We start from the raw sequence: 26393 nt of genomic DNA, 5'->3' as shown, positions 1-26393 counted from the left end.
ACAATTATCATTGGATGAATAGATTTGTCACTACAAAAAGGTTTTCTTTTCAAAAGTTATTCTTTTCTTATAAATATATCAATTTCATCCAAACCTAGTTTTCTCTTTATAAAAATCATTCTTTGGGTTGATCCTTCCCAACAACCAGCTGAGGAGACACGTCTGCATAGGTTTTCCACACAGCTGCTCCACACGAATCTGAGCAGACACTCACTCTCAACAAATGAAGCAACACTCGTGTCGCTTGGAATGGAAGCCCCACAGGTAGGAAATCAAAGTGCCGTTGAAGCGATGGGGATGGAGGTAGACCGTTACAGATGCACACCATCACTGTGATGTGGAGCGATACACAGGAAGATTGGTGAAGAAGTGGAACTAAGATGGTTGTTCTTGATCGACTGAATGAGTTCTTTGTGGTTTTCCTCGTTCTAAACCGCTCTGAAAGTTCTTTTTTTTAGCAAGGAAGATGAGTAGCATCACAGGGATGATAGTGGAAGTTCAGGGAAGTTCTCCCACCTCAAAGGTTTATTCAGCTGTTAAGAGATGATCTTATTTTAGCTTTATGCTGTTCTACATGAATGAAACAAGATGAATCAAACTGAAGCAAAGAAAATACTGGTTTACTAAAGAAGAACATCATAAATTACCTGATGCCAGATAAAACACATTATTCTACAATTGACCTATTCATGATCTTTTGTTACATTTTGGCTTAATACTCCTGAACAAATGAATAAACCAGAGGACATCATCTTCCAGCTAATGATCCTGCTTTGTCCCACACATCTGTCTCCTTCATACATGTCTGCATAATAGAACTACGTGGGGTTTTCCTCCACTACAGAGCTGGCAGTAGGTTTATAGAGAGGGTTGTAGGCACTATAAGGAAGCCTTCTGTGGAGGTAAACTTTGTTACCGTATCCGCTTTAAGACCAAGAATCCTCCATTAAGTCTAGAGAATTGCTGCTCTTTGTACTGTCAGATGATTAACCGATTCAGAAACTACTGATGGGACGGTTAAAGTGCAAATAATCTCTCGCCTCCTGCCCCCCCTTGCCTGTCTTTGGCTGAATTTGAACCACTGTGATGTCACTTCCTCCGCCCGTCTCTGCAGGCCAGACTAACACGGCTCAGCTCTTCTTGAAAAAAGAGAAAAGTCTCTTGTCTCGCTCGGAAATGCGGTGAGCTCGCTTTGACGCCTGACTCCTCGATGAGCCCGACAGGGAAGTGGGAGCCAGGCGCCACTCGTCCTGGTGCTTGTCCATCAGCTGCTGGTCAATGACTCTGTGCATATCGTCCTGAAACCAGAGAGAGGGGAGAGCAAGAGCGAGAGTTCAGATATTGGGTCAAGCTGATATTTAGGCAAATAAGTACAAAAAACACTATTTTAAAACCCCCAAAATAAGAACAGAGCCTTTGGAACAAGCAACAACTTTTTCAATTATACCAGTAATGATGCAATTATAAACAGATCATAAATTACTTTTTGTTTTAAATTTAGCATTCTGCATTATCTCTTTGCCTTTATAAAATTTGATGAATTTATCAAATTATATGCAAACGACTGAGTTAGAATCAAACTAATTAGATGGCAACAAGTCATGTTTTACTGTTAGTAGCCACTAGAGGGAGCTAACAAGCTTTTAGCAGTGATTGTATTTCATCCAGCTGCATTTTATATCTACATAATTCAGTTTTTTACAAAGTTTTAAACCCTTCAGACCCTGAATCTGCTTAAGATGAAAACTTAGTTGATTGGCTTATTTCAAACAATTAAAAATATCTATATTGTCGTTTTACATTTAAAACTAGATCAATGGCATTACTTGTGATAATGCTAGTATGAATGCTGTTGTAAGTTGAATGCAGCTGTTGAAGGTGCTAGAGCTGATAGCTAAAAATGATAAAACTCATAGCTGAAGACGCTGAAGCTGATACCTAAACATGATAAAAACTGATAGCTGAAAATGCTGAAGCTAATAGCTAAACATGCTGAAGCCGAAAGCTAAACATGCTGCTGATAGCTGAGAAGGCTGAAGTTGATAGCTAAAAATGCTAAAGCTGATAGCTGAAAATGATAGAATTGATAGCTGAAAATGCTGAAGATGATAGCTTAAAATGCTATAACTGACAGCTAAACATGATAGAGCTGATAGCTGAAAATAAAAAAATCATCGCTGAAAATGCTGAAGCTGATAGCTGAAAATGCTAAAGCTGATAGCTAAACATGCTGAAGCTGATAACTAAACAGGCTAAAGCTGATAGCTAAACAGGCTAAAGCTAAAAGCTAAACATGCTAAAGCTGTTAGATAAAACTGATAGCTGAAAGTGCCTAAGCTGATAGCTAAAAAATACTTTAGCCGATAGCTAAACATGCTGAAGCTGAAAACTAAACATAGTGATCCTGATAAATATGCTGAAGCTGATAGCTGAAAATGCTGAAGCTGATAGCTAACCCCGCTAAAGCCAAAAGCTTGGTAGAATATTAGATATATTGTGCCAAAGAAAATTAGCCAAAAAAATTGAAACATTTCTTAAGTAGCTAAAACAGCCTGTTCCTAAAATAAAAACTGAATGCCTAATTACCCTTAAAAGCTTGTAATTTCAGAACCTTTTAACGTTGGAATGGTGTCTCTCTAGCTGAATATATGCAGAAGTTCACAAGTTTCAAATTGTTTTTAAAGGATTTGAGCAATTTCTCATTCATTTCCTATGGGGGATATTTTACTCATTCTCTCAAAAACTATGAAGTTTATAAATGAACAAGTAGTAATGGGTTTGCTGTGAGTTTGGAGTCTTATGTCCCTCGGAGTCCTTAAACTGCATGTAAAAACCATGCTACCATCATTTCAGTTATCTGTCCAAATGTGTGCTGTGTCTTCTTTAATGATGAACACTTCTGTGCATTTACCGGGCTAGGGACAGGCACAATCAGGACACTGGTTTGTGTTCTGTTGAGGCTGCATTTCATTCTTCGTGTCGATCCATTTGTCTTTCCTTATGTTTTTTTTTGTCTTGTCTTTAATTTATTTCCTTTTTTGGTGTATTTATTTATTTTGTTGTCATTTTTGCATTGTTACAGGCCATCACGTATGGGGGGCGATGGCCACCCTCGCCCCTATCTATATCCGGCCTTCAGCTACTTTCCTCACAGCTCTTAGGACTTTATTTTTGAATACATTTAGGTTTTTATTCAGAATTGTTCTCATTTAGGAACAGAAGAACAAACATGAACGTCAGTCAAGTGCATGGAAAGAGGAGGATGAGAAAAGATGAACAGAAAGGTGAGACGAGGGGGGGAGTCTGGTTGATGGTTGTGATGGTTTGGACACAGACACGGGCTGGATGGGCGTTTCTCCCCTCGACCTGAAATGCCTCCGCATGAAATGACTGGGCTCTGCCGGGGTGAGATGGTGGGAGGGGGCGGCTCAGGGCTCACCTCTAAGGCAGGAGGGGGGGGTACCACGGGGGAGAAAGGGTGGTGCTGACGCTGAGAAAGGCCACTAGATCAGAAACCACAAGAGCCAAACTGTAAAGAGCCCTGAGGAGGCAAACTGTGGGCGAGGAGAAGAGGGAAGAGCTGCTGGTTACAGAAGAGGGAGGGAAGGAGGGAAGACACGCCTCCAAATCTATGTAAACATTTAGTGCCAGGGATTTGTTAGCTGTCTCTGAAAAACATCATGATTGTCCTTTCATATTAGGAATAGTCTGCAGAGACGCTGGATAAAATAAACTACATCATTTCTGAAATACTCTTTTTTTTCTGCAAACCTACCTGTTAACATACAAATTCTATGATGCCTCTTTTACCACATGACATACCTGCCACGCCTCCAACTGCTGTGACAGGTTGAGCTTCTGCTGGATGGCGTCCAGCAGCTGGCTGTTCAGAGACATGATGTCTATTTTACATTTGGCCAGCTCCATCTCCACAGCTTTCTTCCTGCAATACAAAACGTCTCTTTAGAGGCTGAAACACAAGGGAAAAAAAAAAAATAAAATCTCAAATATACAGTGTAAATATTCACAGAAGATGATGAGGAAGTCATTTAAAAACAGAACTTCATATGTTCAACAAAAGCAGTCAGGCTCCAAACTTAGTCCAAATGTTTCAATTTAGGTTTCAGGTTTACCGGTAGACACACCTGTCAGGACACCCAAACCGAACCTGATGTTCAGTTTTTTTCTTTTAGAATACAGAATGTCCCGTTTCTGTTGTCCTGCAGGATCTGCAGACCAGGATGCTCAGATACGCAGCATTTACGGTTCTCGGCGCGGTCTTACTTGGCTATGGCGTCGTCTCGGTCTCTGATGGCGCTCTGGAGCCGCTCGCTGGGCTCTCTGACTTCGGCCATCACCCTCAGTTGGTCGTTCTCCTCCCGGAGCGAGCACATCTCCACCGAGAGCAGCGCCATCTGCAGTAGACAGGAGCGGGTGGGTCAGACGCATTCCTTCTGCATTCCTGCATCGCTCCCAGGCCCAGAGAGCAAAGCAGAGATAATGAGCTGACCCAATTAAACTGGAAGGAAAAAGAGCCGTGTGGTTGCACGGCAGGCCTGCACGGTGGCGCAGTGGTTAGCGCTCTTGCCTCACAGCGAGAAGGCCCCGGTTCGAATCCCGGCTGGGACCTTTCTGTGTGGAGTTTGCATGTTCTCCCCGTGCATGCGTGGGTTTTCACCGGGGACTCCGGCTTCCTCCCACCGTCTAAAAACATGCTTCATAGGTTAATTGGTGACTCTAAATTGTCCCTAGGTGTGAATGTGAGAGTGAATGTGTGTGATTGAGGCCCTGAGACAGACTGGCGACCTGTCCAGGGTGTACCCCGCCTTCGCCCATCAGTAGCCGGGATAGGCTCCGGCACCCCCGCGACCCCGAAAGGGAAGAAGCAGCCAAGAAGATGGATGGATGGTTGCACGGCGTCTATGGTGGAAACTTACTAAGAGGATATTTTACTTCGATTGCTGGAAACGTTTGTTTTTTAAACTAAATAGATAAACTTCACTCCAGCATTGGTGCATCATCATTCTTAGTCATAGCTTCATCTAAACAGCAAAGAATGAAATCTAAGTGAGATGAACTATCTTAAAACAAGCACATATGTTTGTTTTTCTAATGGTAAGATCATTCTTCTCACTTTGTACATTTTATTGCAGATAGATTCCCTTATTTTACGAGTTTTGGTACTAAATTATCTTAATAAGATATTAAGGCTTCTTACTAAGATTTAATGAGTAAAAACACATTTGAAACTAGAATCTCCATAGTTACAACAGTAACATTACCTTCAATCAAACCAAAGACATTCGTATGACCAGATCAATGCAGGAGATTTGTCTTAATTCAACAATTTCAAGTAAATTATAATGAAAAGAATAGTGCTAAAAATAGTTTACTATTCATTTCGAATAATAGCAAAATACTATTATTTTTAAGTATATTTGGCTGGTTTCAAGAAACGGATTCCTAGTGGTTAGCATAAAGTCAAGATTACCTTACTAGGTGTCATGAATCCGTCCCCCGTCTCCTCCTTCAGCGGGAACTATCTCCAGAGTTCTAGCACTTCCTGGTTATCCACACTTCACTTCCCATCAGCCCCTGCTGTCACTCCCAGGAGCTCCACAGCTGGTTTTCATCAGTAATCCCTCCCAGCAGTAGTTAGTCTTTGCTCAGTGCGAAGTCTTGTTTGTGCCACTCTGCCTGCATCGCTGAGCGTTCTCAACCTGACCTGATCTTCTGTTTCTTCTGACCCAGCTTCGTCTGCCGCCTGCCCTGACCCTCGCCTGGATCCTGATCACTCTGGTTTCCCTCTGATGCCCTCATGCTTGTGCTTGACTCCTGCTTACATGACTCGGATTTAGTTTTGTGGACTTTTAGCTGTGCTTCACGTCTGTGTCAAATCAACCTGCTCCACTTGGATCCACCTTAGATCTTGTTTCTGACGCTAGCAAAATCTTGATTAAATCATAATTTAGAAAATTTTGAGACAATCAATCTTAGAAATTATATTTATGAGTCAAAAATAGCTTAATATTAGTAAAAATATACTAACTTTAAGATATTTGTGGCTCCTGTGAGGTTATATATATTTTTACTTATTTTGAAAACTTTTCTTGTTCTGTTGGCAGATAATTTATCTTATTTTAAGCAATATTTACCTTTTCTTTTGAACATTTTTTCTTGTTTTTAAAGCAGACCTTTTGCAGTTGTCTCTACCTGGTTGTGCAGTTGTAGCAGCTCCTCCTCGTTGCTGTGCGTTTTGTCTTGTTCGGCCTCGTACAGCTGCCTGACCTCCTGCAGCTCCTCTCCCAGCTTCCTCGCCTGCTCCTCCAGACCGTCTTCGTCGCTCCGCCGCGAGCCCTTTCCACACAGAACACGCCGCTTTCAAAGCTCCGCTTCCGTCACACGATGAGATGCCGGCGAGGTGTACCAAATACCGTAGACTCGTTGCCGTCCAGCAGATTCTGCGTCAGCCTCCGCAGCTCCAGCAGGCTGGTGTGCAGACTGCCTGTGGGGACATCTTTAACAGACGACGTCTCAGAGGACTCATCCATGGAGGAGTCCGTGGACAGCGCCGAGTCCGTGACGTCATTTCCCCGCAGATGAGAGCAGAGGGAGCGCACCTCACAGTAGGCCTCCCACAGCTGAAGACGCAGCTGAACAGATGAGGACAATTATTGGCAATCCATCCTTTCGGTGCTTTTAGCTTAATTGCGCTGTGTGATGAAGGCATAACTACCTGCTCCCTCTCCTGCTCCTGCTCCTCCTGCTCCATGCTCTGCTCTATCTCACACAGCAAGCTGGACGGGTGGGGGGTGAGGCTCTGGAGGCTGTGCTCCTCTGTCAGCTCTGCTAGTCTGGATGCCAACTGCCTGTGAGAGACCTGGACCTCCTGGAGCTCCAGCTGGCTGTGCCGCACCTAGAAACAACATTTTTTATAGACAAGAAAACCACTTTACTCACTATCTCTGCACAATGAGAGCTTAGAGCAGGGGTGTTGAACTCAATCATACAAGGGGCCAAAATCCAAAACACACCTTAGGTTGTGAGCCGAACAAGATAAACATTTGTTGAACACTCTAAAACAAAATTTTTAAAACTCTAAAACCATAACTTTTAACATAAAAACAAGATATATAGCATTACCTGTGATAATGCTAGTGTGAATGCTGTAAGCTGAATTTGGCCGCTGAAGATGCTAATGCTGTTAGCTGAAGATGCTGAAATTGATAACTAAAAATGCTGAGCCAGCAAATATATTAGCTGAATCCCAAATTAAAAAAACAGACCAAAAAAATACTTAGGTTAGCCGAAACTGCTAGCATGTAGCTAAAAAAGATAGCTAAACTTCAAAGCATTGTAAAAAAAAAATGATAAAAGCCTAAATTAGCCAAACAGCTAGCATGCAAACATTAACCTAAATCCAAAACAGCCTAAAACACTTTTTTAAAAAAGCCTAGATTAGCCAAAACAGCTAGCATGTAGCTGAAATGTTAGCTAAACTTCAAAACAGCCTAAAAAAATGGAAAAAAGCCTAATTTACCCGAACAGCTAACATGTAGCTGGAATGCTAGCTGAATTTCAAAATGCCTCAAAAAACTGGAAAAAAAGCCTAAAGTAGCCAAACAGCTAGCATGCAAATACAAGCCTAAATCCAAAACGGCCTAAAAAACTTAAAAAAAAAAAAGCCTGGATTAGCCAAAACAGCTAGCATGTAGCTGAAATGTTAGCTAAACCTCAAAATAGCCTAAAAAAGATCTTAGTAAATGCCAAAATAGTCCAAAAACCTAGCAAAATGCCAATTTTTAAAACTTTAAAAACTGTAACTTTTTAACATGATTATGAATAATAAAAAGGCAGGAATAATATTCCAGAATAAATCAACTTAAACCTTAAATAATTTTCAATAGTTTACTCTATGCACAAATATATTTGATCAAAATTATACAAGTTTAAAAAAAGTACAAGATAACATCCGGCCATTAATAGCAATAAAATAAGGGCCGGATCTGGCCCCCGGGCCTTGATCTTGATACATGTAGCGTGGAGTCTGTACCTGAAGGTCCTTCTCCCGACACTGTCTCTCCAGCACCAGAGTCCTCTCTCTGAGCTCCTCCACCGTATTCTGCAGCAGCTCGTTCTCCTCGACGATGGCGTGCACCCGCCTCTCCAGCTCCATCTTCCTCTCTGACAGCATCTTAATCTGAAATGCCAGAAAGACAATGGTCGGACACCGCGCTGCAGCAAAACAGGCATTAAATGGAGCGGCTGGATTGTTCAGATTTCCACCTCGACAGCCTGATTAAAGGCTACATTTGCTGTCATCCTGCCTCTTCAGCAGCTCTTACACAATATTGAAACGTACTCCCACTGCTGGGAAAAATGCCTGTTGCCCAGCGGAGGCGGAGGCGTTACAGTCCTCAGGAATGCTTCAGGAGATGTTGAACCATCCCCACAATGCTGGATATCAGCTCCTTCTCAACCCTGCAGGAGCAGGGCCTTCAACTGAAGGACAACGCGGTGGAAAGCTCGACTCTTTTAATAAAGAAACACCACTTGCTGCTCGTCTCTCTTCCCGACCTACATCTGGTAACCTACTTTGCAGCACACGTGGACGCGTTATGTTTTTGACTTCTATATGTGCATGTGGGTTCCCAGATCCTGGCTGTCTTGGGTCTGGGGACTCATAAATAAACCAAAAATCCATTAGTCATCAGCCTGTGTCATCGGAAGGCAAAACAGAGGAAAAAGTGGGAGCATCCAGACATTGCGGTATCTCAGCTAAATATAGAGCAGTAGCCTTTTCTCCCAATTATAGCACCAGCTCTGCAGTCTGGGTGTTTTCCTCACTGCTGTGAACTGAAGCATCGGGGAAATCACAACACGTCCAGCTATTCATGCAAAACCCCCAAACTCTTATCAAGCTTTGGAGGACTTTTTTAAGAAATGCATGGAAAAGTAACGATAAACAACATAAAAAAAGTAAAAGCTGAAATGGGTGAGAGCTGGTTTGAACTGTTTTACAGACGGGGCATGCAGCATGCAGTCTGAAGGACTCACTTCTAGCCCTTGCTGCTCCACCAGATAGGGAGGTGAAAGAGTGAGAGATGGGAGTGAAGACACACAAGGGTTAGACACAGAATCATAACAAAGTGGGTTCCAGAGAAAAACCTAAAAGCTCTCTAACAGTAAACGCTCAGTCAGAGGACTACAGCTGCAGCAGAAGCTCATTTCTGAAGACCTCAACCCTGTAACTACCCACCAAGATAAAATCAATAACATTGTTTTTTTTTTTTGTTGCCTGCTGCTTATAATATAGATATAATATAGAAGAGTCATCTGGGTCAATTTTTCAAAGATCTCCACCCAGTAGGATCATTTTTTACTGTTATAATTAATTTGAGTAAGCAGTTGTTTATTTTTGGGGGGTGAAATGAAACTACATAGCTACATATACATATATTTATTTATTTATTTTCAAAATTGGAATACTGAAGTCAATGCCCAGGGGCCGGATCTGGCACTTTAGCTAATATTTCAGCAACATGCTAGCTGTTTTGGATAGTTTAGGCTTTATTTATTTTTCATTTTTTTAGGCTATTTTGAAGCTTGGCTATGCTTTCAGCTACATGCTAGTTGTTTTTTCTAACTTAAGATTTTTTTTTATTTAATTTTTTTCAAGAGAAACTGGCTGTAGAGAAAAATTATGGCACCCGAAAATTAATAGCCGGAAGTCCCTCCCGCTGCCGGAGAGGGCGAACAAAAATATCATTTAAACCTTTCAACCTTTTTCTCATTTTTTTCTCTCTTTTATCAACCCTTTTCGCTGGTTTAAAAAAAACAGCATTTTCACGGCTCTGATCAGCTGTTTCACAGAGAAAAAACAGTTACAGTTTATTCACATTCAAAGGTGCAAAAGCTGATAGTTTTGAAAAGGTTTTAAAATATCATTTTGAAAGGATTTCCTGAAGTTTAGGAAATTTCCGCTTCCGCAACCGGCTACAGTTACGATTTTCGGTTCCGGCTACAGATTGATTCTGTCGTCATCTTGCATGTGACCAGAGCTGGCCTCTTGTTCTTTGGGCTAATTTGAGATTTAGCTAATATTTTAGCTGGCAATCAACTTCAGCGTTTCCAGCTATTGGCATCCGTGTTTTCAGCTATCAACTCCGGCGTTTGTTTTCAGATATCAATTTTAGCATTTTCAGACATTAGCTTCAGTGTTTTCAGATATTAGCTTGAGTGTTTTCCGCTATCTATTTCAGCAATTTCAGATATTAACTTCAATGTTTTCAGCTAACAACTCCAGCATTTTCAGATATTAGCTTCAGTGTTTTCAGCTAACAACTCCAGCATTTTCAGATATTAGCTTCAGTGTTTTCAGCTAGCAACTCCAGCGTTTTTAGATATTAGCTTCAGTGTTTCCAGGTATCAATTTCAGCATTTTCAGCTTTCATCTTCAACAGCCAAATTCAGCTTACAGCATTTACACTAGCATTATCACAGGTAATGCTATATATCTAGTTCTTAAGTTAAAAGTTATGGTTTTAACGTTTCAAAAATGTAGTTTTCAATAAATGTTCAATAAATGTTTATCCTGTTTGGCCTGCAATCTCAGGTATGTTTTGGATTTTGGCCTCCTGTGCGATTGAGTTTGAAACCCCAACTTAAAGTTTCCTCATAAAAACAGAAAAAATGTCATTTTTAGGAGCTGACCTCAGCCTGTAGAGCCTCCAGTCGGGTCATGTGCTGGCGTGTAGACATACTCTTCTCCCTGAAGTCGTCCCGTAATGAATGGACCTGAGTGGACAGCTGCCTTTCCACCTCTGCAGCCTGTGTACACACAGAAGACACACACTCGGGTCATTAGTGATACAGTAGACACAATACAAAATCCTGCAAAGTCATTTTTATTCAGATTATTATCCATTGCCTCTTAAACATGCTTCTGCGTCCTTCTCAGCAGCTGCTGCCGCTCTTCTTAAACCGTACTGTCCCTCAGATGTCACGGCCCTTCATGAACTCTGGATCAGAGATGATCTGCTCTGGATGTGTGCAGTCACGAGCGGCAGCACGGTCAGTGGATCTTATTGGACAGGTGGGCTCAGGCAATGCAGAATCTGGCTGAGCATCATCACCATGGCGCTGCACTCAAGATGCTACTGTCTGTGTTGCCATCGTTGCCGTGGCAACAGCATGTCCTCAAACGTTCAACATTTTCACAACCCCTGCTTTATTCTTTTTGATTAAATGTTGTACTTTTAAAGAAAAAAGCAAACATCGCCAACTAATATGAACTCAGGCCAAACAATTCTATGTAGTATGTTAAAATGCATGGGTAGAGTTTTTGAGAAGTTAGAAAGTCCATACGTAATTTACCCTAAATTATATGATCCTTTCAGATTTATTCATCTAACTATCTCAGTCTTCTGGCTGTTTTGCATAAATTTGGATTATTTTGCTGACTGTTTAAAACTGTAAAGTTCTCCAAATGGATCTAAGACATCAAACAACCAGACTTTCAAAGGGTTATTCTTCAAAGAGGTATCCGACAGGGCGACCCACTCTCTCCATCAATGTTTGATATCTTCAGTGAGCCGTTAGTTCAGGAGCAACTCAATGGAGGCAATTCACAGAAAGAAACAAAACAAAATGTATCATGCTCACCATCTTCCTTTTCTGCTTCTTAATTATCTCATATTTCCCCAACATGTATCTTGTAACTACATTTTAGAACAAGTTGCTTAACTTATGCCTTTTTCACATTGGGGATTGTGGGTTTTTTTGGGTTGTTCGGACGTAGAGTGTCTGCCTTTTAACCCTTAAACACTTGAGGCGTTATCGCTTAAACACAAAATCTTTAACATCCTGTAACTTTTTAACCAACTACTGGAATTACATTGATCGTGTTGACGGTTGAAAAGTTATAATAAATCGAAGAACATAAACCCTGGCTGGATCCAAGTGCGGCAGGTTTTGTTGGCACAGAGAGGAGAGCAGGAGTGAAGCACAGCTAAAAGTCCACAAAGCTAAATCAAGGTCAGGCAGGCAGAGGTCAAGCACGAGCATGAAGGCATCAGAGAACAACAAGAGAGCAGCTAGGGTCCAGGCGAGGGTCAGGGCAGGCGGCAAACAATCAGAGTTGAAGAAGTAGGGTCCGATGAAACAGAAAATGAGGTCAGGATGACGCTCAGTGACGCAGACAGAGTGGCACAAAGAAGACTCTACACTGACCAGAGCTCATTGGTCTGACTTAAAACTCCTGAGTGATTACAGATGGAAAACGGCTGAGGGGCTTCTGAGAGTGACAGCAGGGCAGTGACGTGCAATCAGGGGAGGCAGAGCTAGTGCTGATAGTCGAATATGCTGAAAAAGATGGCTAAAAACACTGAAGCCGATAGCTGAAATCGCTGAAGCTAATAACTGAAAATGCTGAAGCTGATAGCCAGCTAAAAAAATAGCTAAACTTTAAAATATCCTAAAAAAGAGAAAAAAAGCCAAAATCAGCCAAAACAGCTAGCATATACATAATAGCCTAACTCCAAAACACCCTAAGAAGCTTTTAAAAAAGCCTAGATTAGCCAAAACAGGTAGCATGTAGCTGAATTATTTACTAGACTTCAAAATAGCCTAAAAAAATGAAAAAAGCCTAAATTACCCAAACAGCTACTGTGTAAATATTAGCCTAACTCCAAAACAGATTAAATAGCTTTTTAAAAAGCCTAGCTTAGCCAAAACAGCTAGCATGCAGCTGAAATATTTACTAAGCTTCAAAATAGCATTATTAAAAAAAAAACCTCAATTAGTCAAAAAAGCTACCATGTAGCTGAAAACATAGCTAAATTCCAAATTACTCAAAAAAACTGAAAAAAGCCTAAATTAGCCAAAACAGCTAGCATGGAACTGAGATATAAGCTAAACTCCAAAATAGCCTCAGAAATCTAAGTAAATGTCCATTTTTAAAACTTTAAAACCATAACTTTTCAACATAATTATTAATAATAAAAAAGAAGAAATACTTTTTCAGAATAAATCAACCTAAACATAAAATAGTTTTTACTTTTCATAAAAATATATTTTGTCAAAATTATACAAGTTAGAAATAAGCTCAAGATGATATCGGTACATAAATAACAATTAAATAAAATGATCTGAAGGGCCGGATAGAATTACCCGGAGGGCCGGATCCGGCCCCCGGGCCTTGACTTTGACACGTGTACTCCACAGCTTTGACCTTATTTGACCCTGCTTGTCCACCTCCCACCCCAAATACCCCCATGCCAAAAAACATAACCAAACAAAAAAAGTTCATTAGTCAAAACATCTACAAATGACTACATCTCATGAGTATCAAATGTCCATTACACCCTAATTGTTATAACTATCCAACAATAACATTGTTACATGATAATTCCCGTTTCAATCATCTATTTTAATACATTTTGTTTACGGATTAAAAGTTAGCCGTAATAAACTCTTGAAACAGAATGAGTTGGGACTTCTCGGTGAAACTCCCTTCTGTCGCAGCATTTGAAGAACTCTTCAGTGATCTGAGAGGCTGCACAGTTGGAAGCATTAACCCACTTCTGTTCTGTCCTCAGATAGCACTGCTTCTAGTCTGCCTTTCAGTGAATAACAATGCAGCATCACGGCAGACCAGACTGCTACGATGCAGCCGCAGTGTTTCTGACATGACTGAAGAAATAATCTGCAACATTTTATTAGCCACTTCCTCACTGCAACATCGTTCACATAGCAGGACTCTGAAGAATGGTGCAACTGTTGTTGCTCTGTGTTGGTCGGGTTGAAGCATGTCAGTGAGAATGTGTCACACTCAGACAAACATGCAGCTCTTTGGGAAATTCAACACTCATCAAGACAAAACATATATTTTACTAAAGTCACTTTTTCATTGTGACCCATAAAGAAGGTTTTTGAGTTTACAGCAAAAGTAGGTCAATGGTAAGAAAACTGACCATTTCTATCCTAAATATATATTAGTTTATATTTTGCAGAAGGACATCAGAATATCTAGCTATGGAGACAACTGAGTAATTCTGTCAAGAACTGATGATGTAGGACCCAAAGTGCAGGAGACCAGGCAGAGACTGAGACATTTAGTAGATGAACTAAAATGACTAACATGAACCTCGAGTGACTGACATGGGAAAACAACTCAAAACATGACATGAACCCGACGTGTAAATCCAGGGGCCCGTTTGAGTAAGCAGGTTTTGTTCAAACTCTGAGTTTGTGAACTCTGAGTTAAGAGAAACTCTGAGTTTCTGGTTTCAGAAAAGGAGGTAACTTAAACCCGTGAAAATGGATCAAACCAAACCACATCACTATGAAATTGAATGAGGAAGTCCTATTTGAACATCCTTCACTTTAAGAAGGGGCGGAGACCGCAGGGAACTCTGAGTTTTCTGAAGGGAACCTGCTGGTTATGTTCACAGACTCAGTTGCCATAGTGATGAACTCTGAGTTCATCTTAACCCGCTTTGTGAAATGGGTTTGGTTTAACCGACTTTCACGGGTTTAAGTTACCTCCGTTTCTGAAACCAGAAACTCAGAGTTTTTCTTAACTCGGAGTTCACAAACTCAGAGTTTCAACAAAACCTGCTTCTTGAAATGGGCCCCTGGTCTTAAATTTTGTCTATTCTGGCGGGGTAAAAGCTCATTTCACTGCATTGCTCTGAAACCAGTCAGCATCAGCTCATGAGACGTTGGTAGAGTGACATCTGACCCACTGACCCAATAAGCTTTGAGATTGTGCTGTGAAACATAAAGCTCCCTGCAGGCTTTTGGGTAGTCTTTTAATCTGGACATGCATTCCTCAGATCCCAGATTATCAGCAGAACTGGAAAACAAACAACATAACAACTGTGAGCTGAATGTTTCCTGCTTTTGATAGCTAACATCACAGACACTCTGAGGTGGGTCTGAATCAAAAGCATCGAAGGTCTGAGGTGGCACGACTTGACATCAAGCTTTCAGTAGACCGCGTTTCCATGGTAACAGCATACACTTTTCAATTTGCATGTCACTCTGGTCGTCACAGCAACCAGGGAGGGCTTGGATTGGTGGAGCTGTGGGTTGTGGTGTCAGTTTTTTCACTTTCACAGAGCACTGACTGCCACAGGCGTCCGGATGACGCTCACACAGTTACGTAAGCAATCCTGCAGGTGAGGGGGAATATGTGCCAGCCGGAAAAGCAGACGCACTGATGGGATGCAGATGATTTGTGCCAACAGCTGGAAAAAAAGAGACTAGGGAGTTCAGGATTGGCTGGAAAATGTGCGTGCCTGATGCTCACACAGTCCCAGTGACTCCAGACATAAAATCCAAAGTTCTTCATTCTTGTTATAAAAAGTTAACTTTGATTAATGATTTTAATATACTCTAAGAGAGCACAGGAGACTCCAGCACTAACAGCTCAAATAAATAATAATGATGAGTCACAAGCGGCCAATATCAGCAGCTTTTCAGTCACTTCAGCAGAACTGGCCACAACTGGAGGACAAGAACAGCACACACTTGCTGCTGCTACTAAATGCTCTGCGTGCGGAGTGTGTGTGCTAACGTAATTACAGAAAGGTCTTCTGCCTTCTGCTTCTCTGTGATCAGATTAGACCTGGAGAGATTGGCTGTTCTGGCACAGAAAGACGGACACGCGCTCTCCCTGGATCAGTTCCAGTGTATATATATCTACACACACACGTCTGTGTTTATACTTGTGTGCAAATCTGCAGAAAAAAGAACCTCTTTTTAACAATTATTAGGGGTGTCACAATTTGTTTTAACAGCGATTTAATTTGTGGATCATGGTCGATTTTGGTTCATTTTGAATGATCTCATTTACTGACGTGAAATGGATCATCTTTAGTCAAAACTTCCACCAGTGTGACTCAGAGATGATTAGCTGGTACTGAACAGTACAGGTGAAGTTTTCCAGATGTCATGTCTTTGCTAAATTCAAAGTATTTCCACACATTAGACTGTAATGATGGTTGATCCGTTTTTGCTGTGTATTGTCCGCTACAATATAGTAAAATAAACCTACTGTGTCTCAATCAAAATCAATGATAGGGATTTATTTTATTTTATTTAGAAATATTTTACAAAGGTTTTGGTCGATTCTATTAACAACTTTCCACCCAGTAAGGCCAAGTGGATCTGCATATGGTTTAAATGTGGGCAGAAAATGTGGGTCCTCCTGATTGGATTTGTCCGCAGTTTCCGTGGTGGCCTCATCTGTGTACACTGACTTAAGCGGACACTCAATGGGTAGACATGTTATGCTATCCAGCTGCATCATGGACAGCGGAGCTCGCTAGCTCAGTACAACAGAGCTTGCTAGCTAGCTACAGAGAAGCTCGCTAGCATGCTACAGTGGAGCTTGCTAGCTCAATACAGAGGAGCTCTCTAGCTAGCTACAGAGGAGTTCGTTAGCTCACTTCAGCAGAACTCGCTACATCGCTACAGCGGAGCTCAAAAGCATGCAACAGTGGAGCTCCCTAACATGCTAGAGTAGAGCTCGCTAGCTTGCCAAAGAGGAGCTCGCTAGCATGCTACAATGGAGCTCGTTAGCTCAATACAGCAAAGCTTGCTAGCTTGCTACAGAAGAGCTCGCTAGCTTGATACAGAAGATTTTGCTACCTCACTACAGCGGAGCACAAAAGCATGCAAGGGTGGAGCTCGCTAGCTTGCAACAAAAGCACTCTCGAGCACGCTACGTTGCCCACCCATTGACTGTATATAAGAAGTACTTTTACAGTCAATGTGCCCACCAGGCAGCTGGCTAGCGTAGCGAGCTAACCTACTGAATCCCCATTTAACCATTTAACACCTAAGGCGTCGTCGGCGACACTTAAATCGTGTAAACAATTAAAAAATTACAGTAAATCAAAGAGCATAAACACTGGAGCTCCGGTGTTAAAGGGTTAAGTCAATGAGGGCAAACACAGGTGAGGCCACCACAGAAACTGCAGACAAACCCATTCAGTACCACATTTTCTGCCCCTTGCTGGCTGGGTTGCCTCAGACAGATCGATCTTGTTTGATCAATATAAATCAATTAATCAATTAAGTTGATTACTGATTATGTCCCCAATAATTATCTAAAACATCTACATTTTCTTTGGTCAGTAATCAAGATAAACATGAACTAAACTGTCTTTGGCTCCTGACTACCAGCATATGCTGATATAATTAGCCCAGATTACAGCTAATCCTTCTGCGAGTTGTGTCTTCCTCAATGACTTGCATAACTGGATGTGTCCGGTCTAAAAATGACCACCAAACTAAAACTATTTAAAGCGTCCATAGAGAACTGATTCCTGGATTTATATGAGAGGTTATTATTTTCATGTTAATAATACAAGTGTAGTTTGTGCAGGTTTTTCTTAAAATCCTCTAAATCAGGGTGTCAAACTCAATCTAACGGGAAAAAAATCCAAAACAGACCTCAGGTCACGGACTGAACAGGACAACCATTTATTAAACATTATAAAACTAGAATTTTAAGACTTTAAAACTGTAACTTTTTAACATAATTATAAATAATAAAAAGGCAGGAATATTATTCCAGAATAAATCAACTTAAACGTTAAATAACTTTTCATATTTTACTCTTTAACGATGTTGCAGTGAGGAAGGGCCTTGACTTTGAAACGTGCCAAATTTGGCTCACCAAAGGTCATTTTTTAGTCCAAGTCTTTGACCTTCTCTCTATGTATTTTAGATGTTTATGGAGCAAATTGAGCTTTTTTTCCATCAAATTAATTGTTATTAAACCAAACGAGCCTTTGGTATCTGTCCTAGATGGTCACAGCCTAAACTCTGACTCAAAAGTCTTTTTTTGTTCACTGGTGATTCATAGGTCAGTACAAAGTGGGTCGACAGTACATTTAGAAGTGTTGAAAAAGGAGCAGACAATATCCACAAAAGTCTGAAAGGTCTTCAGAGTGAGTGTTACCCAAGAGCCCTTCAGAACATGAAGAAGAAAGTCTGGTTGTTTGAAGCGAGTACAAAGACACGGAGATCCTTTTGGGCTAACTCTCACATGGACGTCCACAGAGAGCAGCTGAGAGACGGAGAGACGGTCTGTGGATCAAACAGGTCAGCAGTTCAGTGGGACGTCTCCATTAGCTCAGGACGCTTCCTTCAGATAACAAGTTTGTGGAAGATATAGAATTTATCAGGTTACACAGTGGACAAGCAATCTGGTTCTTTTAACAGAACTATCCATGTCATCATGTTGAGACTTTTAGGACCATAACTTTTGTTTTTTTGCAATAAACATAACGTCTCTGATTATAAAGAACAGCCATTTGTGCGTTTCAGGAGCCCTGGAGCTGAGGAGCTCTGATAACCCTGTCTGCCATGACTTCCTCATTCTGTTTGCTCCCTCCTGGGAGAAGATGTGCTCTGCTGCCAGACACCTGCTGCTCGGAGGAGAAGAGGCTCCGTTAACCCTCAGAGTGCTGATGCACAGAGCGGCTCTCCATCAGATTAAACCAGATTAAACATCGACTGCACTTCAATCAAAGAGAGGACCTCCGGATAATTAAAGGGAATTTAAGACAAGTAAAAATATATGAAGAAATTCCCTGGGAGGGAAGTGTTTGAGGCATTTTTTTAAGGTCTTTGTTACTTGATGAAATTCAAGAGACCTAATTGGATGCATCGATCCAGATCTCATGAATCAGTGTGTCGGTCAGATGAGAGGAAACCTGCTGGGTAATAAAATAAATCAAGTCAGAGAGGCTGTTTATGCGCTCTCTCTCAATATATTCCTCTTTGTTTGAGTGTTTTTTCATTTTTCTGTCTGAACTCATTACTTAGCAATGAGCTGTGACTAAGTCATATTGCTGTTTACAGCTCTGACGGGACGGAGGGAATGCCAGAGTACTCGCACAAATCCACCAGGGACTTCCTGACTCTTTCCGTCTGCTTCCCACGATGTTTAACTCTGAAAGTGGAACAATCTCATTATGATTAAAGCCGGTCTATTTGATTTTCAGTTAACCTCGTCCATAACTGGATTTGCATATGTGTGTTGCCTAAGTGATAAGCTCGTTCCGGGCTCCCGTCTGCAAATTACACTTGAGAGGAGGATGAATGGGAAATGACAACCAGCTGGACAGAAAAGAAGCAGAGTCTCTTTTTGATCACTCAAAACAAACAGGAAGTGCTGTGGAAGATGCAGGAAAAAAATCAAATGCAGGGATGATCCGCCACCCAAGGTCCTTAAATGACATGATTTCTAAAAAGAAAACTTTCCACCTTTAGCCATTTATCATCCTTCTACCAAACAAAGAAACTTTCTGCAGTTATGGCTGATCTAATCGATGTTCAGAACTTTTCCTGTTAGTACTTGAAACGCATCCATGCTCACAGTGATGTAGAAACCAAATTCAAAATCCTCAAAGAAAAACTCATGAAAAAAACATAAAGTGGTGCATGTTCCAGGGAGACAAAGTACTAAACTCTGTAAATACAGGAACAGGTCACACAGCTGTGGATTATTCTTCTATCTAACACACGTGTCAAAGTCAAGGCCCGGGGGCCGGATCCGGCCCTTCGGGTAATTCTGTCTGGCCCTCCAGATCATTTTATTTTATTGTTAGTAACGGCCTGATGTTATCTTGAGCTCATTTCTAACTTGTAGAATTCTGACAAAAGATATTTTTGTGGAGAGTAAAATATTGAGAGTTATTTAATGTTTAAGGTGTTTTATTCAGGATTGCCGCCTTTTTATTATTCATAATTATGTTAAAAAGTTACAGTTTTAAAGTTTTAAAAATTGGCATTCTGCTAGATTTTGGACTATTTTGGCATTTATTAAGATTTGTTAGGCTAATATTTCAGCTACATGCTAGCTGTTTTGGCTAGCCTAAGTTTTTTGTTTTGTTTTTTAGGCTAATTTGGCACGTAGCTTATATTTTATCCGGCTATCAGGTTCAGCATCTTCAGCTATCAGTACTTTCATCTTCAGCCCCCAATCTCAGCTTACAGAATTCACACTAGCATTATTGCAGGTAATGCTATATATCTAGTTCATAATTATGTTAAAAAGTTACATTTTTAACGTTTAAAAAATTTAGTTTAGATTGTTCAATAAATGTTTATCCTATTCGGTCCGCGACCTAAGATGTGTTTTGGATTTTGGCCCCTTGTGCGATTGAGTTTGACATGCGTCTTACACCATAGGATCATGTCAGTGCAGTAGAAAGTGTGAAGTCATCCATGATAAAACTAAAGAAAACTGGTTATTTTAATGTTTCTGTTGCATTTCAGCCACAAGCTCATAAATATAACCAACACAATGAAGTGACCCCTACCATGTATTTAAACTATGAGGAACACTTTAAATCCTATATTGAGTTCAAAAGTAGAAAATCTGCTTTATAATCCAGTGCATTATAACTGAACATAGCTTTAATTTTGGCTGTGTTTACTGACAATAAATGGATTTTCTGTGATAAATGAAGCTCAATTCAAGTCCAAATGTGTCAGTATGACGATGATTAACTACAAAGGATTGATGGAGAATTACGGCTTCTGTTGTTAGGATCCTCGTTGAGCGATTCATATCGTCCTATAAATATTTGTGAATGAGATGAATAAAGTTTAAGTTAATTTACTTTTTTTAGCTTTACTACTAACTTGCTTTTTCCTTTACAGTTACTTTTTACATGTTTAAAACCTTTTATATTAACCAAACAGCCAGCCGGTTGCAGACCCCATCATGGTTTACCAACTATCATAAAGACCAAATCTGATCATCTTTTGATGTATTGTAAAAATGTTCATTTGATTATGATTATAGCCAAAATAAATAAAAAAATTAGGACAGAGTTTCTTTAGAGCAGACAGTCACCTGAGTTGTTGATGCAGAGGAAACCCCATCCCCCCTTCCCATCACCCTCTGTTCTCCGGCTAGCTTACAAAAATTGCTAAGCAGCATCAGAGCGATCCAGCCATACAGTTTTGATCCAGATTCCAGCTCAGACGAGGAAAACAAAGCAATCATGAATCTATTTGTCTGTAAGTGTATGATCAGAATCAGATCTGCTTTTTTTCCAATTCACAACAATTTAAAAAAAGAAAAACTCCAAATTTCTGTTTATTTATATAAATGTGTTCTCCGTCAAGAGAAAAAGGCCACAAGAGCATGTTGAAAAACACTATTTTCATGGGAGTGGGTCTTTAAGAAACTCATAAGTGTTTTTAATAGGTTGAATATAAATGAAGTCTGAATGCTTAAGATTAAAAATGCCTCAGAAAACTGCACATTGCTGCAGATTAAAGTTTCAGCGTTACCCTGTTAGCATCAGTCAACTTTCCTCATGTTCCAATGACTGACAGTCAATGTGCAGAGTGCTGTTGCATAAGTGTGCAGGCCAAATTATTCAGCACAAAAACCCAGAAAATGTCTGCTTTTAAATTGATGAGGTGGCATAATTGAGGAGAAGTGACTCAGACAGGATGAGTGGAGAACCGACCCCGTCCCTACGATGACCTCAGCACTGCAGAGGGAGGGTGAACACATGCGTGAGATGGTCTTACACACACTTAAAGCAGCATTAGCACCACGTGACTCAGAGCTCAGGCTAATTAAAGCCGCGCATCACACTTGCTCACAAACATACTCCTCACCCGGCTGAGTTGCTCCAGGAGCCTCTGGTTCTGCTCCGAGAGCTCGCTGATGGCCTTGCTCTTGTCCCTGTCCACTTCTCTCAGCTGGACCTGGTGGCGCTCCAGCTCCACCTGTAGCTGCTGGACGTCTGTCTCCAGCTCGGCCACCCGGCTCTCCCACTCCCCCTCTCGACTTTCCAAACGCCGGCGCAGTTCGTGCTTCTCCTGCTCCAAGTGCTGAGTGCAATAAGACATAGAGCTTTCAGAGCTAAGGACACATCACTTAAAATGAGTGCAGTGTTCTGTTTGGTTCCTCTTTCCAACTTTTTATCTTTCTTTTTAACAAAAAGCTACAAATTTTGTAAAACCACATGGAATTAGTCACTAAAAGGACTTTTTTAAGCCAAAAAAATAAAGTTTTATTAAAAACAGAAGTGATACATTTAAGTATTGTAAGAAAAATATGAGCAAGAAAGTCAATTTATTAAGTCGTAAAGCAACAGTTTATGTAACAGGAGCTTCTTTCGTTTTCCCTTAAAAAAGTTGTTTTAATGGTTAAGTCCAAGAAAAAGTTGTTTTTTTTAATTCAGATGAAAGCAGGTAGGAAAGAAGAATGAACAACATCCACGCCGCAAAAACTGAATCTTAAAGTTTTTTAAAAGAAAACATATTTTATCAACAACAACATAATCCTATTTTGAGAAAACATGTTTTTTAAATGCAAATTTTTGGTAATATCATTTTCTCACCCCATTGGCAGATTTACTTTGTACGTATTCAAAGAGAATCTGCCAATGGGGTAAAAACTTTTGACTTATTTCTTAGAAGCCCTTCCATTGCAGTGAAAAAATAGACAAAAAAAAAAAAAAAACCCTGTGCCAAAGTCAAGGGCCGGATCAGGCCCTCCCGATACGCTTATTTCTAACTTGTATAATTTTGACAAAATATATTTTTATGAAGAGTAAAATATTGAAAGTTATTTAAGGTTTAAGTTAATTTATTCTGGAATAATATTCCTGCATTTTTGTTATTTATAATTATTTCAAAAAGTTACAGTTTTGAAGTTTTAAAAATTGACCTTCTGCTAGCTTTTTGGACTATATTGGCATTTACAAGATTTTTAGGCTATTTTATAGCTAGCTAATATTGAAAGTTTAGCTAATATTTCATCTACATGCTAGCTGTTTTGGCTAACTTAACTTTTTCTTTGTTTTGTTTTTTAGGTTAATTTGGGATTTGTCTAATATTTTAGCTGGTTATCAGCTTCAGTGATTTTAGCTATCAATTTCAACATCTTCAGCTATCAGCACTAGCATCTTCAGCTGCCAAATTCAGCTTACAGCATTCACACTAGCATTATCGTAATGCTATCTATTTATTTCTTATGTTAACAGTTCTGTTTTTAAAGTTTTTAAAATGTAGTTTTATTGTGTTCAATAAATGTTTATCCTGTTCAGCCCGTGGCCTTATGTGTGTTTTGGATTTTGGCCCCTTGTGTGATTGAGTTTGACACCCCTGGTCTAAAAAGTTCTCCGAATGGGACATCACCAAACTTAGCTTCACTGACAACCATAATTTACAGCAGATTTTCCTCTGAGAGGATGAATGAGGATCAAAAGGGCCGAGCAGATGCCCAGCAGATCCAGCAGACCAGGCAAAGCAGCGGGATTAGTCTGTTTCTAAAGGCCCTGTGGATTGGAGGAAGGATTTGAAAAACAACAAAGCTCTGTCATGGTAAACATGATGCTCTCTAACAGGCTGGGCTTCTGACGGTAACCCACGGGTGTCAAACTCAGTCGCACAAGGGGCCAAAATCCAAAACACACCTTAGGTCATGGGCCGAACAGGATAAACATTTATTGAACACTCTAAAGCTACATTTTTAGTAACTTTAAAACCGTGACTTTTTAACATAATTATGAATTTGGCAGCTGAAGATGCTAGTGCTGGCAGCTGTCGAGTCTGAAATTGATAGATAAAAACACCCAAGCTGATAACTAAAAATGGTGAAGTTGACAGCTAAAAACACTGAAATTGATAGCTTAAAACACTGAAGCTGATAGCTAAAAATGCTGAAGTTGATAGGTAAAAAAACTGAAGCTAATAGCTAAAAACACTGAAGCTAATAGCTAAAAACGCTGAAGCTGATAGCTAAAATTACTTAAGCTAATAGCCACCTGAAATATTAGATAAATGCCAAATTAGCCTAAAAAACAACAAAATGAAAAACTCTAGGTTAGCCAAAACAGCTAGCATTTAGCTGAAAATAGCTAAAGTTCAAAATTGCCTTTAAAAAATGGAAAAACCATAAATTAGCCAAAACTGCTAGCGTGTAAATATTAGGCTAGTGACAAAACAGCCTAAAAAAAACAAATGAAAAAAAAGCTTAAATTAGCCAAAACAGCTAGAATGTAGCTGAAATGTTAGCTAAATTTCAAATTAACCTAAAAAAATCTTAGTAAATGCCAAAATAGTCCAAAAAGCTAGCAGAATTTTGAAACTTTAAAACTATAACTTAACATAAATTTAAAAAATGTGGTAATATTATTCCAGAATAAATAGCTTAAATATTTTTACTCTCCATAAAATATATTTTGTATATATTTTACAAGTCAGAAATAACCGCAAGATGACATCAGGCCAATAACAACAATAAAATAAAATGATCTGGAGGGCCGGATCCGGCCCCCGGGCCTTGACTTTGACACGTGTGCTGTAAATTGTCATTTTTAGTTGAACTATTTGATGTGATAACTTCCTGGAACTTTTTTCCCTAATAAATCATCAGGTGGTAGAATCCGCTCACTGTGACATATTGAGTGAGAAGCAGGACATCTCTCCTCATGTTTACCTCTAGTTTCTCGTTCAGATCTTTGTGCATGTTCTCGTATTGCTTAGTCAAGTCTTGGTTTCTTTCTAGCAGCGCTTTTCCAAGTTTAGCGGCTAAGACCAAGTCTTTCTCCTTCTGGCGGAAGAGCAACAGTAAATCTGCGTTTGGCGCCTCCAGCTCCGGCAGCTCCTGCTCGTCTGCCCGCTCCCCGGTGATCATGGCCAGTTCCTCCTCCAGGGCCATGCCGAGGCCTCCGGAGCCAGCCTGGCGCAGCGGGTGACCCTGACAGCCGCCCGCGTCCGGAGCGGCGGCGCCGGCGCGCGGCTCCATGCTGTCGCTGTCCAGCTCCAGCGGTGCTGAAATCCCCGCAGGAGACTGCAGGTCCACGCAGAAGGCGGACATCACCGACCGGCGACTGATCACCGCCGACTGACGGCTCTACTCCGGATGAGCCCACCCTGCTCGAACTGGGCTGGGCTGACCGGATCGATGCGTAATCAGCGATTCATCCATTTTCCTCCGAGTGTGAAGTTGGATCCAGTTCAGAGAGAATCGAAGTCTCCTTTGGGTTTGTGTGCTGGTGAAGCAGCAGTGACCGATGCTCCGCCGCCTCCTCTGCGGCTCACTCACTCGCTTTTAAAGGACTGACACACGAACCGGACTCGGTCCCGGTGTAAACCGCCTCCCGGAGCTTTCCGTCACCCTCGGTCGGTCAGGGTCCGTGCCGTCCCGGGGTCCAGGAACCCCCATAATGTCGAGCCTCTGACTCCACAGCCACGGTAAGCGCGAGCCCGAGGCCTTCCCAAATCCGTTTTCCTTCACGGGTGCGCGTTCCCGCCACGGCGCTGACGGCAGCCGAGACCCGCTTCAGCGGGGCCGCTGATTGGCTGGAAACGATAGCGCCATATTTTGGTCCAACTCGCGCTCATCTGTCACAGTGAGAGAAGGAGAGCGTGAGGCGGCGGGGAAACGGCAGGCTGGCGCCTGGAGCGACGCGCTACGACACGCCACGACGCGCCACCACGCACCGGACTGCAGCAGAAGACATTTCTATCACCCCCCAAAAAATCACCCAAATGATTCATTCTTCTGCTCGACACTTTCACCTGTTCGAATTAACCACAAAATGTATAATAATATACGCCAAAACATTTTAAATATTCTTGGATGAATAACGCAAAAACAGGCTTTCTGAAACAAACAGGTCTCAAAGATAACAGAAAGAGCTGAAATAAACATGAGGTTTGGTGCTTTTTAAAGTTTTCCTAGTTTCCTTGTGGTTTTGTCTTCAGTTTAGTTCTTTTTTTCTCTGCTTTATTCCAGTAGATCTTATATTTCAGTCATCCACAGAACCGATCCTTGAAGAGATTTATAAATAGAAATAGCATCTAAGCAGAAAGGTTCCACAGGAGAGCTGCTGCACTGACAGAAGATGCAGTAGACATCCGGATAAGTCATCTTGCCACTTGTTGATGCATTAACTCACGCGATTAACAAATAATGATTAATGCGTTATTATTTATTAATGCAAATTAATCTCACCTCTCCTCCACAGCGTGCATTACAACACTTCATTGGGTTATTATCCCACTTATACTATGGTTATTTAAAAAATAAAAAAATATTCAATCAGTTTATAAAACTTTAATCTTGTTATTTTTTTTATGTAGATCGCTTTTTCACAAAAAGTGGACTATTTGATCCATGGTCCGCCGCGTTGTCCTGTCATGTAAATTTGTGATTATTCGCATAATAAGTGGTCGGAAAAACGGCAAATTAAAAGAAAAAAATTCATCACAATTATCGCGATTAATTGCAATTAATTAGTTAATTTTTTTAATCGATTCCTGATGTAAAGATAAAAATAAGCATTTTTCGAACTATTACTCTCATTTTGGAGGACATCAATAAAGAAAATTAATCT

The 26393-nt window shown here is 40.7% G+C and overlaps 1 protein-coding gene across 3 annotated transcripts; it reads right to left on the bottom strand.

Moving 5' to 3' along the window:
* Positions 1-599: 599 nt before the first annotated feature.
* bicdl1 (BICD family like cargo adaptor 1) lies at positions 600-25641 on the bottom strand. Of its 3 annotated transcripts, XR_002919702.2 has the most exons (12): positions 24491-25640; positions 21661-21876; positions 10714-10830; positions 9058-9069; positions 8054-8200; positions 6737-6916; positions 6435-6653; positions 6214-6357; positions 4285-4415; positions 3823-3943; positions 3440-3554; positions 1166-1298 (listed from the first exon to the last, which is right to left on the bottom strand). XR_002919702.2 is itself a non-coding variant. In XM_024276272.2 (11 exons), exons 1-11 carry the CDS (start codon positions 24869-24871, stop codon positions 1131-1133), a joined length of 1836 nt encoding a protein of 611 aa, XP_024132040.1. In that variant the 5' UTR covers positions 24872-25640; the 3' UTR covers positions 600-1130. The 3 variants fall into 3 exon arrangements, 2 of the variants coding, with proteins under 2 accessions (XP_024132040.1, XP_024132042.1); XM_024276272.2 differs by lacking the exon at positions 3440-3554 and having other exon boundaries at positions 600-1298; XM_024276274.2 differs by lacking the exons at positions 3440-3554; positions 9058-9069 and having other exon boundaries at positions 600-1298; positions 24491-25641.
* Between the last annotated feature and the right edge of the window lie 752 nt (positions 25642-26393).

This window comes from Oryzias melastigma, linkage group LG9, assembly GCF_002922805.2.
Source record: "Oryzias melastigma strain HK-1 linkage group LG9, ASM292280v2, whole genome shotgun sequence".
Taxonomy (NCBI): domain Eukaryota; kingdom Metazoa; phylum Chordata; class Actinopteri; order Beloniformes; family Adrianichthyidae; genus Oryzias; species Oryzias melastigma.
This window is presented reverse-complemented; position numbering and strand designations above follow the sequence as displayed.

Coding starts and splice junctions, on each gene's coding strand:
- bicdl1 (XM_024276272.2), bottom strand. CDS start 24,871: ATGTCCGCCTTCTGCGTGGACCTGCAGTCTCCTGCGGGGATTTCAGCA. Junction 4,416..6,213: donor TGCTACAACTGCACAACCAG/GTAGAGACAACT, acceptor TGTCTACTGCAG/ATGGCGCTGCTCTCGGTGGA. Junction 1,299..3,822: donor AGCAGTTGGAGGCGTGGCAG/GTATGTCATGTG, acceptor CTCTGGTTTCAG/GACGATATGCACAGAGTCAT.